This window comes from Lissotriton vulgaris, chromosome 7, assembly GCF_964263255.1.
Source record: "Lissotriton vulgaris chromosome 7, aLisVul1.2, whole genome shotgun sequence".
NCBI lineage: Eukaryota > Metazoa > Chordata > Amphibia > Caudata > Salamandridae > Lissotriton > Lissotriton vulgaris.
In genome coordinates, this window is record NC_141695.1 from 1295396544 (window position 1) to 1295410913 (window position 14370).

The window sequence follows — 14370 nt, forward strand, 5'->3', positions numbered from 1 at the left end:
TTTGTTTCTTATCCATTCCTTGCTGCTCTTTTTCCTTCATCCTTTCCTTCTTTCTTCCTCTTCGTTTCTCCTACCTTCCTACGTTCATTCTTTCCTTTCATTCATTACACTATTCCTTTCTCTCCTTCCTTTCTTTACTTCAACTCCTTTCTTTCTTGCTTCTGCTACTTCTTCCTTCTCCTTATATACATCTATCTACTCTTGTCCACATATTATGCAGTAGCTCAGGATGGCTTTTATTTTTTTAATAAAAAGCTTGCATGATTAAAAAGGTTTCAGACACCTGAAAAAGATGCTCATTTTAAACACTTGCAGACAATTTGAACATTCTTTAAAGTAAACAAATATTAGTAACCAGGAATACAGCATTACAAAGGAATAGATTTTTGATAACTAAATACATATAGCTCATTGCATATGATTGTACATTTATTATTCTATTTGTATACGTTTGCGGAGTGGTGTTTTTCGAACACTGCATTTTCAGGGCGCGAAGCACCACGCTGGGTCATGTCGAGGCCACTCAGGCCAAGCGTGGCGTGCGCTAAATCAGTCATACAGGACCGCTGATGTCAATTCCTGCTGACGTCATTAGTTTGTGGGTTCTCAAAAACTCTTCAAAGGACGGTACTAACTCCAGGGTCTGCTGAATTCGGAGGGCCGGTCTGGTAAATCACCACGGACTGTAGGAGGCAAAGACAGGTGGGTTTTAAAAAAGAACAATTCAAACTAAAACTGCTTCAAAGTACCTGAGTGCGAGAGTCATTGGAAATGAGTAGAGGATAAAGTGCGCCTGTGTCAGTGACCCTATAGTGAGGAACAGGCTGAATATAGGAAATGGCGATGCACACTTAGTTGAGGCAGTCCCTGCATAAGCAATGGTGTCTCTACAGGACTGTGTTTCAATTGACTGAATGGATGAAACCCATAATTTCTGGAGCTATTACTGAACATACTGCAAAAGACTTTTTGGGGGTGGGGGGGCATTCAGAAAACAAATGTTATTCATTGTTTCAACATGTCGACCTTGTACAGATTTCATTTTTTTCAAATATTCAAGCAATACAGTCCCCAAATGTCAAATTCGTGAGATACATTCATTCTTTTACAAATGCATGCGTTCCTTTGTTTGTTTATCTTGTTAATCCACTTTTTGAACTTAGGTGCTTTTATGCCTTTCCAATTTAATGAGTGCGCAATTAATATAACATTAAACACCTTTTTTCTGGTTCCCTCTACACTTCCCACACATGCAGAGCTTCCCAATAGAACTCACATTATGTCTGTGGCTAAATATTAAATAAAAATAAAATAAATATTTCTTGAAAACATTGTGCCAGTGGTTGACAAATAAAACAAGCATTGGCATAGCCAATAGGTCTCGCATTTTGGAATGTAAGTGTTTTGTAATATGATTTTATTCTGTACTGAGTTGTATTATGTGTATTGTATGTGTTATTTATTAATGTGTGTTATGTAATTATATGGTTGTGGTAGAGAGGTAGCATAGCTGTGGCAGAGGGTACAAAATACCCACTTAATGAGAAATAATCAGGTTCCCAGCCAGAGTGCAACTTTGTGACACACACAACATTAAAAATAGTCGACGATGCCCTTTGGATCCTGGACCAAGGTTTTGCATGCCTAATGATCCTTCCAGAATTCTCAGCCGTATTTGATACAATAGTCATGCATGTGACCCTTGTAAAAATATTCTTTATGAGAAAGAAGCTGAGCAGCACTGTCCCGAGTGTCTCAAATATCATCACCGAATTGCACTGTCCCCATTCAGTCATGAAATCACTGGTGTAAATTTCAACTTCACAACCTTCGAGTCTTCAAAATCACTTGCTTTATTTCGTTAAACCTAATATTTACTTACACATGAATAACATGGGAAAGGGAAACAATTTCAACTTACGCTCCTCCTTAGAATCAAACTTAAAAGTAAATATCCAATGATTTGTACTGTTCATGATTCACTACAGAATTTTCCTTCTAGCTGAGACTCTAGATGTACACCCAGAACCCTTAAAAGCAACCCTCCTTGTGAAAGCTGGGAGAGGATGTGGTCTGAGGCCTAGAGCTGCCTACTTTGGCCCTGTAAGTCAGGGTTCGAACCTGGGGTTCGCGTCCACAGCCTGTGATTCTGGGCAAATTGCTTAATATACCCTGCCTGAATGTGAAAGTAACCGGTGCTCGTGTAAAGCGCTCCAATACCTTTGGGTAGAGTTTGCACTATATAAATATGCAAAAAACATAAAAAAAAAAAAGCTAGGACAGCTACCAATACGAGAAAGTTTGCCCACATATCGACCAATACTGTTGTCACTGATGTGACATTGAAGCAAGAATCTTTTGTAAATTTGCTTGCATCACATACAAAATTCTATTTCTGATAATTCTCTCTACATTGTACAAAACCTGACCATGCAAGGAGGCAACGCCTTTAAAAGATGAGACAATTTGCTTCTACAAACACAAAGATTCAAGAAAACAAAAAACACAATCACTGTGGACCAATCCCGCTGTTATCAACTTCTAAAAAAAAATGCATTCTACCACATGGTATTTGTCCGGTTTACATTTCATGCCACTGTGAACATAGAATCTCCATGCGGGTAGTGTGTGCATTATTTTAGAACTGTGGGTGTAATTGAAAATGAACCTTCAGACAATTTGGGCAGAATGGGGAGGGAAAGGCTGTGGTGTGCAGGTCAAATATAACATTACCTGTTACAGTAAGTGTGATCATCTGTGTGAATGGGGGTGTTTACCTACGGCACATACCCTTCATAATGCACGTGCCGGGCACTCTCTCGCTCGCGCTTAATTCACACACTGCCGCGGTTGCTTCCTGCTCAGACTGTGCATGGAAACAAACCTTTGCAACCAGGTTACATCGCAGAGTTGCAAATGTCAAAACGAATCCCCTCCAAAGCCACACTAGGCAAATAGTTAAACAGCTACGGTTTGATTGTACATTCATCTTACGGTGACATGTTTTTATTGACCTTGTGTCCGCGCTGCCTGCCGAACCTGGAGGGAGGGGGTGGGGGGGTCCTTTATATGGGTACTGTACTTAGGCAGCGCGTCAGGACGTAAAGTTGTGATCGACTCATTTTTCCTGTTAGCCTGTTGGGAATCTGGAAGAAGGCTGTCAAAAATCTAAGATGGTAAAAAAGGGCCAGTTACAGATCCCCCCCTCACTCGAGAAATAACCAGCGAGCGATGAGGGGTTCCTTTCCCTGCGCACTTGTCTGAGTTCAGTTCATGCCACTGGTTTAATTTAACCCCTTCCGCCGTTTGCAAATATTCATGCGCTGGAGTGCCCAGGGGTCACAGATGGAATGTGCACTGTGGGAGGCAGATCAGGTTTCTAGTGCCCGGCTGCACACACACATCATAACAGGAGGCTTTCGCAAAGGCACCTGCTTACCTGACTTGACCAACATGGCTCGGCGTGCCCCCGCAGCTTCAGCCGGCACCCTCACCTGATCCCACAGCCGGTGAGACATGGCGAGGAAAGCTCCAGGGGCTCGACTGTCCGATCCCGTCGCCGGCTCCTGCAGCACCTAGTACACTCTGCATGTGAGCATAACTATTGCAACCTCCGCGTAGCTCTCTCACTCATGCTGAGGGAGAATGCATGTCACATGACTCTGCGGGTTGTTCAGCAGCTCCTGCCCATCCTGCCCCTCCTGACAGCTATGCTCTGATCTACCACAGCCAGTCATTGAGGCTGTTTTGATGGCACCTTGTGCTTATGTGTGCATGTTCTTCTTCACACCTACTGCTGTACTGATCTGCTGCGGAGAGCGCGGCCGTGAAAGCGAGATCTGCAATAAAAAAAGTTTGAGCCTTGCGTGGCAGCAGTGGGGAGGAGGGCCTGCGAGATTCCCTTGCAGGAGCGTGACCATATGGCTCCACCATATGGTGCTGCACGCTCTCGAAAGGAAATCGCCAAGATGTGCACGTGTTGCATTGCTTGCAATGCAACACATGCACGTTTTTGCCCCCAAAGCTGTGGCGATGGCTACAGGTCTCTCCTATACAGCACATGCCAGTTGCATAGGCAAGACCTAAAAATGTGGTCCCATGTACCAGTGTTCTTACATCTGGGACACTGGTTTGATAAGTCAGCTTTGTGCTTATGTTGAATTCCCGCGGTATAGAGGCAAAAAGGCATTGTGCATACCGCTACATTCGATTAAAGTTGGCTCTTCTCAACGCTTTGTGAATATACCTTGATGCTTTGTTCCATCCAGCTTTCAATATTTGTGCAGAGATCTATCTTTGACTTCCATGTAGTTCATATTTCTTCTACTGTTTTATCCTCATGATTATTAATTTTAGTAATATGTCTTGTCCATTTTCCAATGCTCATAAGTTTTGCTTTGACTCAGTATATAGTCAAGACAATGCTACATGTTTTTTCAATCTCAATATTTAATATTTCTCGTAGTGTTGCAATTATTTTCATACATGAAAATCAGAACCATCCGTGTTTTTGTATTTTGTGGCGTAACGAATCCTATTGCACTAAATTGCCATTCATCAGCGAGTTGCCATTGATTTCCACATCACACTGAAACAAATGGTCTATCACCAAAAAAATCCCAGCGCCATGCAGCTGAAAACTGCACTTTAAAGGAGATTTACACTTCAATGGAAGAGGTGGAAACTATCATTAATGTATAGCTGGAACACAGGGGCAAAGCCCCAGACCACCAGGATTTTCAGCCTTGTCGACAAACCAGCATCAATTGTCAAGGCTGGCTTTTGCGCTGGTGGCGCCTGGTGTACAATCTTTTTTGGCGCCCCTACACCAAATGTCTACCCCTGCAGATTCTCTTACTACCACTGGTCAAAGTGCCCCTCATCTCTCCAATCATAAGTTATTGCGAAACACAGAGCCCCCTCTGAGGTAAGCGCCCCCTACAAAGGTCAGCGCCCAGTGCACCCGCACCACTTGCACTGCCCTAAAGCTGGCCCTGATCGGCATCATACTTCAATACTTGGCACTCAAAAACAATCTGTCATATGAATTTAGATATTCATTGCACCGCTGTGCCTGCTGATACGGTCCGGGAAGCTGTGAATGCGAAGGCTCCAGCATAGAAATGAGCCTTGGTGAGAACAGCCACTCCACAAGATGGCTGATGGGAGATAAAATAAGTGCCATATTTATCAAGGATTGTGTCACTTTTGCACTGCGTTACGGGGTTAAAAAACAACACAACCCATGAGATGCTATTTATAAAGCCACTCAAGGCCACCTTGCATGGCCCGGAGTGGCTTAATAAATCCAGAACAATGCAACCAAGCGCAAATCACTGCATCGCATTACTCTGCCCCAGGGAGGAGTTCCATGGGTGGTCCGTGGGTGTTCCCATGCAAAAAAAACATGTTTTTTGCAGCATTCCCAGTTTAACCATATGTTGTAAACCTGGAAATGTATCAAAACTTCTACGCCTCCCATGTGAGGCTTAACGAGGAAAAATAGGCTTGTTTCTCCTCGGTTTTCGTGCATGAGTGCCTGCGTTGGCGCTAGGAAGCACACTGTATGCCAATGCTGGGAAAAAGCAAGAAAGCACCGTACAATGTTAAGTATGGTGCATTCCTTCCCTTTCCCTGTCATGCAGCGCAGCAAAGTGACTTGCTGCACAGCGCTGTGTGATATAAGGGGAGTTTGTGGGGGAGAGTGGTCAGCGGTAAGACTGCCGCTGGGGCATATTGGGATGGTCGTGCCGTCCAGTGACTGCCATTCTGTTTTGGGCAACATACCATGGCAGAATTATAGCCCAAACTATATCTAAGGGGTTATGGTGGGCACCCTGCTATCATTTTAGGTTGAGGTGACCTGGTGGTTGGTGACAGAGAGCATATCTGTGCCACTGTTTCCTGCTCGCCCATCCCTTTAGCTGGAGTTTCCTGTGGTACAATTTGATGTTTTTTTTAGATAAGGGCTCCGTTGTTGAGTCAGGTGCGCATGGGCATAGTTGTGTACGTTGTTGCTTGGAACAGGTGCTAAAGTACTTCGGTTCATGAAAAGTTTGCCAGGTGTTGGCAAAAGTTGGTTGGCTTTGCCAGTTGGGGAACCATGTGTTAGAGGAGGCAGGTAGTTCAAAGTTCAGTTTAGGACCTTTGGTTACTTACAGTTTCATACATAATGTCGTAGGATGTAGAGGGAATAGAAAGTTGGAAATGTCAAAATGCAATACAGTTAAATGAGTTGGCTGCATGGTGGGTATGTTGAGGAGGGGATCGTAGAGGTGGGGGTGGGGCCAGTACTAGTTCACTGGATGTATAGCAAGGTTTTCATTTTGTAAGGCAGATTGCCATGAAATTGACTGATGTGCACCTGTTTCTGTAAAGCGGCCTTTTTCACACAGCAAGTAGTCAGTTTTCTGTGTTGCATTGCTCCTTCCCAGCGGTAAATATGGTTGATAGTGTTGGGAGGTGTGAGAGGAGAACAGAAGTCTGCACTGGGACTAGTTCAGGTGACATGAACTTAAAAGTTGTCCTGCTGTGGCAGGCTGGACAGCATTGAAGCAGAAACATTGGGCCGCCTGATATATAGAGTGTTGTGTCTTAGATCTGTCGCATGTTAACAGCACTACGTATGTGCTGTTTCCGAGCTTAATAGGCCTGGACATTGGCCTGCAAAGTCAAAGAGAGAAGATTGGGTAGTGCTGCTACCTAGAGAAATGCATCTGATATTGAGGAGAGACTGCTGAGCAGGCGGAATGTTAAGTACGGTTTGTCATAATTCACTAGGCCTTTCTTGAGGCATGTACTACGTGAAATCTGCACCGGAAGCTACATCTGTTGCAAAGTGTCACGGCAGTATTGGAAGTATGTTTTTCCATCTCTCATCAATTTAATTACTGTGAGAATTCTGTTATAGTCTGTTATATTGTCGGTCATGGAAAACTGCGTAGAGGAGCGGACTCTAACATCAGTCAGGTTTTGGTGCTCCTGGATCTGTCGGCCGCCTTCGACACGGTCGACCATGATGTTCTGGTCGACCGTGTCGGGGAGGCTGGCGTTCGGGGTACGGCTCTTGACTGGATCCGCTCCTTTTTAAGCAATCGCCTACAGGAGGTCCGACTTTCGCAGTTCACCGCGGACAAGGTCGAACTGACCTGCGGTGTCCCGCAGGGCTCCTCCTTGTCCCCCCTTCTTTTTAATTTATACATGGTTCCCCTCATCCGTTCTCTGCGAGGCAGTCATGTCACCGCGTTTAACTACGCGGATGACATTCAGCTGGTCTTCAATATTGACTCCTCGGACCAGTCCATTGTCAACTTTCAGTCAACCCTATGCCACATCAGTGACTGGATGGGGGCTAACCACCTCAAACTTAACCCCGACAAGACTGAGCTGGTTCTTGTCGGGGGCGCTGCCAAACCATGGAAATCCACCTTTTGGCCAGCGAGGACCCCCAGTCCAGTTGACTCAGCAAAAAGTCTGGGGGTGATCCTTAGTAATGATCTCACACTGAAGCCCCAGATCAATGCCGTAGTTTCTTCCAGCTTCTTCCAGTTGCGGAAAATCCACAAGATTGCCCGCTTTCTGACCATTGAGACCCTTACTTTAGTCCTGTTAGCCTTAGTCATCTCAAGGTTAGATTACGCCAATTCTCTCTATGTTGGCATCCCGGCGTATCTAATGAAGAAGCTGCAGCTTGTTCAGAACCAGGCTGCGCGTCTCATTTATCATCAACCCAGGCACCAACACGTCCGTCCTTTGTTAAAGTCCCTCCATTGGCTTCCTGTGTCCGAGCGTTGTAAATTTAAACTAGGCTGCACTATTTTTAAGTCCCTTGCCGGAATGGGTCCGTCCTTTATCTCCTCACTAATACATCCCTATGTTCCCTCCCATAACCTTCGTTCCTCCCATCTTGCCTTGCTTAAAGTTCCAACCTTTAAACGTAAGAAACACAGCGGTTTGAGATTTTCCTTTCTTGCCCCTTCCCTTTGGAACTCGCTCCCTCTAGGTATAAAATCTGCTTCCTCCTATACTCGTTTCAGGTCCCTTCTCAAAACCCATTTGTTCTGTAATGTTTATCGCTAACACCCTTTGTTCTGTGGACTGTTCTCCCCCATGTGCTCGAGCGCCAAGAAACCATCTGGTGTTAGCTGCGCTTTAGAAATATTTTTTACATTACATTACATTACAATTCTTGGCAGGAGGAATATCTCCATGCATAATAACTAATTTCCTTGACTTTTCCAGTATGGCAGATCATTGTATTTTATCTAGATAGAGATATAATGCTGGAAAGAGAAGGAAAGTACAGAGCTGGATTAAGAAAGGTTACATAGCTGAAAAGAGAAGTAAAGAATTCAGCAAAGGTCAGAAGTAATGAAAGATGGCAGGAAGAAAGGAAAAGAGGAAGGGTGTGAGTTAGGAAGGAAGAAGAAAGGATCCTTACCACTTCACTGTAGGCGGTCCTGCAGATTGTTTTGCATCCAAAGGCAGAAACGGATACGGAAACACAAAACTGGAGAACGCTGAATGTGAGCAGAATAAACATGATTCCAGTGGAGACCAGCTGCCAATGACAAAATAAATATTAGCTCTTAGGAAAAGAAAAGAGGGCAGAAACAGTCACATACGCACACCCTTTTTGTCAAGACAATACTATCTTACAATTTAGTGTACCATCCCAAATTTTGAAATGACAATTTTAAAGGACCAAGATATTTAAGAGTGTCAACCCATTTAAACCTACCAGGAACCGAATCTACATGTTAACTGCTTCTTTAAGTCTATTTTCTCTGGACAGGACTGCACAACATTTCCAGAGCCTTAGCTGCATATGGTAAGTGGTTCTTAACTTTGGAGCAGATCTGTGAACCGTTGTTACAGACAAATCAAAAAATGCCTTTTAAACTGAAAGTGCATCTGAACCATACCTAAACGCTGGTGACTTCTATCATGTGATATATATATATAGGGAAGATAAAAGTGGTAGTCAAGAAAGTGACTTTCTACATTTTAACTCATATATGAGTCCTAGTTCTCCTCTATACAAGCATTTGCAATGCATTCGGCCTTGCCCTTTGGACCTTTCATGTATTTAGCTATGCAGCACATTAGCCTGGGTGCTGAAACATCTACTGTTCTTTAACATGGAGGGAAAGTAAGCACCAAACTGCGTGACATGCCAGGTATGGGAACACATGGAGAGAAATATTGCCTTTCAGCAGGAAATGGTATACTCCAAAGCTATGTTTTTGTTATAAAATCAAGGGCTTCATTGGCATATCACTGAAAATACAAGATTTGAAAAATATATTATTTTCTACCGGTGCTTGTGGAAGCCAATTTCCATGGAGTGGAATCTAGAGAATGCTAAAGTGATTCTGGTATTTTACTGACTTCTGCTGGCCGTTTCCTATCAAGACAGTTAAACAGAGGCAGATGAACAGAAAAAAAGTCCCTAAGTGGAAGCAGACAAGTCCTAGGGCTGATCTCCAGAGCCCACAAAGTATATACACATATAAGTACATGATAAAGTATATACAAGAGGTCTCGAATGCTCGACCTAATAAAAACAACTGAATGTTTTACATCAAATTTGACTTGAAGTGAAGTTATAACTTTACCCAAGGACATGCCGTACTTTGGTTTGCAGTAACCCCATTCAGACATTTCAAGAAAATTTGCATTATAAAACTATGTTGGGTGGACTTGATGGGGGTAAAAGTTAGAAGTATCTGGACCAGGTGTTCCCGGCCACTTCATAAACTAGGGTTCGCAGACTGCCTCCAGAATTTTTTTTTTTAAATCAATTAAAAAATATGAAAGCCACAAAATGCTGTAGGATGAGCACCCCTAATCCTCAGGCCTACATTGGTAGGGGAAAGGTAAAGAATCCCCATAAAGTTTACAAATAAAATACATTATTTTGGTGTCCGGGACCATGGACTACGCCCAGAGCCTATGAATCCCCAACAGGCACAGACTCTTGCCAGACACACACAAATGTCTGCGGACCTGGCGCATTGTCTGCAAACTAAGATAGTCATGCATCTGTATTAGTTTCCTTCTGCTGTAGTCAGCAGACCTAATAACTTAGTTCATGGACCCATGTTGCATTCCTGTTGTAGTCTGAGGACCTAGAAAGTTTGCACAATACAACAGTGGAACCAACTTTGTTCTTGAATTTCATGTTCCTCCATCTAGTTGCACTAACCTTGTGCACAGGATTCAACTGAAGCAAAGTTCTTATCTGTCTCGTGCCACTCCGACTAATGACCCCTTATACTGAAATATGAGGGCCAGTGGTAGAAGAGCAGAAAGGGGAATAGCATAAGAGAGAAAAAAAAGTCTCCAGACTCCACCACTTCTGCCTTATCACTCTGTGGGTTAGTGAGTTCTGTGGAATATTGTGAATCCCTACAATGCAAAGGGGATATCTTATGTGTCTTGTTATTCAGAGAACTAAAGAGGACTGCAATTGTGCATTGATATACCTGAACTCTACCTCTGTGTAACCAACTCTGTATGGATGTGTAATTCCAGGTGAATAACATACAAACAATTTCAAAGAAAGATGGGCACTCAAATTTCTCCCTATGCTTTGGATAACTACCTCAAGCATCATCACTTCACGCTCTCCTCTGGAAGGCGAGTTATAGTTTCTACTTGGCTTCCCTAGAACTGGAAAGATAACAACATCCTGTTATTCTCTAACCGTAGCAATAATATTTGTTCACTAAAACTGCGGGTCCATCTGCAAATTCGGGGCGAAATTGAAAACAAAAATAAGCACGGTCTCCCACACTTGTTTACATTATAGCCCCTGGGTGGAACAGGTTCCGGGGGCATGCAGGTATTGAAAGAAGAAAAGGAGGAGCCCGCAAGGAGCCCCTCCTCTGGTGTCTTATTAGCCCCGGGGACCAAGTCAGTCTCTGCAGACAATCCCTGCACCGCGCAAAATGAAAAGCTGTGCGCAGTGTGGACTTGGTTACCTATGGGGGGTTTGCTGCAGGTAGCTAAGGACAGCTTTTGACTGTGCGCGGCTGGAGGTTGGCTTTCTGTATGGAGTTAAAAATGTTACTTTATGTAAAAAAACTAGACATTCACTGAACAAAACAAAGGTTAAAGTGAGGTTATATATAGGTGTGATAAATGTATCAGTTTTTTTTAAAACCTTACAAATTCATTGAAAAAAAAATAAAGGATAAACAATTTTATAGTTAGGTGAATATGTCAGTGACAACCTTTTGAACTCAAAAAACCCCTGAAATTCGCCTGATGACATCTCAAATTACATCATTTATGACATCACTGATGGTCATAAGCAGTGCATGGCTGGGCTACAAGTTATTTTTAGCTCTTCTAACTATAACTGGTAGATATCTGTTTTTTTAGTTAGTTATACGCCAGTAGGTAGTTATTCTATTTGGAATAACTTTGGCGCCGGTGGACGAATCTTCACGAATTTCTCCAAGAAAATGGCCTGCTCCGCTGCGCTCCTTCCCTGAAAGTTTGGGGGTAATTTGTCAAGTGGGGGCCGATAAAAAAGGGGGGTCCCAAAACATGTTTTCCCCATGCAATTTTCCAGAGGGACCTTTAGCCAGGGCTACAGCCCGAACGGCTGAACGGAATTACACCAAATTTGGCAGAGAGGTAGAGTTTGGTTCGCAGATTGTGCTTTTTGTTCAATGGTGTAAATCCGTTCAGTAGTTCCTGAGAAAATCAAAAGTAAATTCAATCGATATCTAGAGATGAAGTACAGTAGGCGTATGGAAATCCGTACAATTACGAGCACGAGCTGCATGCTGATTGGATTTCAACTGTCTGTCAACACTCCAAACCAGGAAGTGTTGGCAGCCATCTTGTGCCTCGGTAGCACAGAGTCACAAGAAAACAGTAAAACAAAGTTGAAGAAAAGGAAAGGGTAGGGTAGAAACATGTTGACCCTCTAGGCCTTTTTAAAAAAAAAAAAAAAAAAAAACGCATTGTACGCGTATTGTACTCGTACGCGGTGGAAAAGGAGAAAAAAAACTAGAAGTTCATTTTATTCTTAATTAGCTCGCGGGGAGGGGGGCAAATCCCAGGGGAATTTTTTTTCTATAATGGGGAGCTTGGAAGTGTCCAACAGGAACAAAAGAACGGGAAAAAAAAGTAATGTCAAGGACAGCGATGCTCCTGCTTCCTGCATTTTATCAGGTCAATAGACTGTTTCCCATAACACAAAAGTTTATTGCAAGAAATGTATAGAATTTTAACTTGAGCAAAATCAGGATGAATTTGTGGGTGTGGACTGTTTGCTGAAAATACTAGTGCAGCTGTTGATGTGCTTGGTGCAGTAGCAGGTGGGTTGTCCTTCAACCTCTGTGTAGCAGTTCGAGCAAAGTTGTTGGGGTGTAAGTTCTTCACGTGTCGCTCCATATTTGCTGTGCTAAAGGAGTATTTTTGAGATGGAACACCCCTTGAAAGAGTTTGGAAAATTTTACAGGTTACTTTTGGAACATTAACTTTTTTTTGCACAACTGGAAAAGTAAAAAACTGCCAAATTAGAGCTTCTTTCCTCTTCTTTGGAGGTTCTTTAGGAATGAAATATTCCTCTGAAGAATGGCTGGAAGATGAGTCCATTGCTGTTATTATGGTAAACTTCATTCTATTTGACAAGATTCTCAGAAGAGATGCTTCTTTTTAGAAAGCCAAAGTAGAATTATTAAAATGGGACAGAAGTTTCAACAGTTGTAATAGGAAGTGTTATGAACCAATCAAATCTCTTCTTTTAAAGTCACATGGCTTTGCGTATGGTTACGCTGTTATTACGGTGCTCCTAGGATGCGAGTACGCATGACGTTTCACCGCGATTGGTGTAATTGCTTTCAAAAGTAATATAGGATTATTGGAACTTTAAATAAAATGTTTTCATAATTATCCTAGATAATGTGTTCTGTTAGTATGTTCAATAAATACATAAATATATGTTTTTAAACAAATAAAAACATTCGCGTCTTTGCGTACGGGGCACCTTACATGACGTCACACGGAAGCTTTGATGCGACGTGTAACGTGAAAGCGTATTCGTAGCGTATGCTGGGAATGATTAGCAGTACAAACTATGGTGCGATCACTCTCTCACTGTCAAATCAGAGCACAGGGCATGCTATGATAATGGTTACAAGTGGTCACTCATTGGAAATCCGATTCAGCTGTGTGGCTTATCCATGGTATCATAACGTTACTTTTTAGCCTGTTTAAGTTTGGGGTTTGCATGAAATACTATGCTATAGGTAGATATGGATCTTTAGGCAGCGCTTATCTGCATGAAGCTTGGTTATTAAAATTTACATATAGGTGCCTGAGGGAGGGAAAAGAAGTCTATTTGAATGGCGAGGATTGCACTATAGCACCAGATCACTCCTTAATTTGTAGACACATACAATTGCATGGCTCTTGTAATCAAGATGCGCCTAATTTGGTGTGAGTTTTGAAAGGCACTGTGACACCTGCTATCATACCAATGTTCAGTTTACTGGAAAAGTGAGTTATTTAATTTGAAATAATGCAGATTGTTGTGCAATGTTACCAGGCATCGGTTACATGATTACGGTAACCGAGAGTGTGGTTTGCTATAAAAAATTTGTGTTTACTCCTCTGCATGGGTAGCTGGATGTTTCCATCTGACCGTCGATTCCGACCTTGAAAGAAGAGCCAACCAAAGGAACCGTATAAGAGCGCTATTGTCTCAAAAAGAGGTCACTCTTACATCTGCTAGAGAAAGATTTGTCCTTCATGTAGCAAACACCCACACAGAAGTGTATGATTTATTAAATACCGACGTGCCTCTGTATTTTGGGGAGTTAATTCAGAGTATCTTTAATGAGTCCTTGACTACGGGGTTACCTTACTTTTTTAAAGTTAGAAGCAGTGATCTTGTAACTTGTTTTCAAAGTATATTTTGTGTCTTCTCGGCATTTGTGTGCTTTTATTAATTTGTTTACTTCAATATAGATGCACATCCTGCAGCACATGACAATATGTCCGGGCTGTTGCTGCTCAGCAACCAAATGTTTAGTTATTACAGTGCGCTGCCTCTGGCAACATTGAGTGCAACTTATGGATTATCATTTCGATTTTCCTTTTTCACATGCATTCAACCTGTCTTCCATTGCCTGAGCTGCGATTTCGACTGGGCTCTGGATTTGTGTCTCTGCAGTACGGTGTCTCCCAACAAGGATTATGACCAGCTGATGAGTCCCTTAGTGGTTCATGACTTGCTCTGTTCTGGTAGTGGGATTATGGCCTTAGCAGCGATACATGGAATATTGGGACGTTGGAATGTTTTTGCAGCGGCGCATGACTTCTTGGCACGCAGTTACATTGAAGATGACC

At 42.8% G+C, this 14370-nt stretch overlaps 1 protein-coding gene across 1 annotated transcript in view; it reads right to left on the reverse strand.

Annotated features, from left to right (window-relative positions):
- Window positions 1-230: 230 nt before the first annotated feature.
- LOC147703527 (membrane-spanning 4-domains subfamily A member 4A-like) overlaps window positions 231-14370 on the reverse strand; it is a 566730-nt gene continuing 552590 nt past the window's right edge. The window contains exons 5-6 of the mRNA XM_086931898.1: window positions 8441-8560; window positions 231-683 (exon numbers count right to left, since the gene is read on the reverse strand). Coding sequence (XP_086788024.1) covers window positions 618-683; window positions 8441-8560 — 186 coding nt within the window. The 3' untranslated portion in view covers window positions 231-617. The remainder of the gene's footprint in view (window positions 684-8440; window positions 8561-14370) is intronic.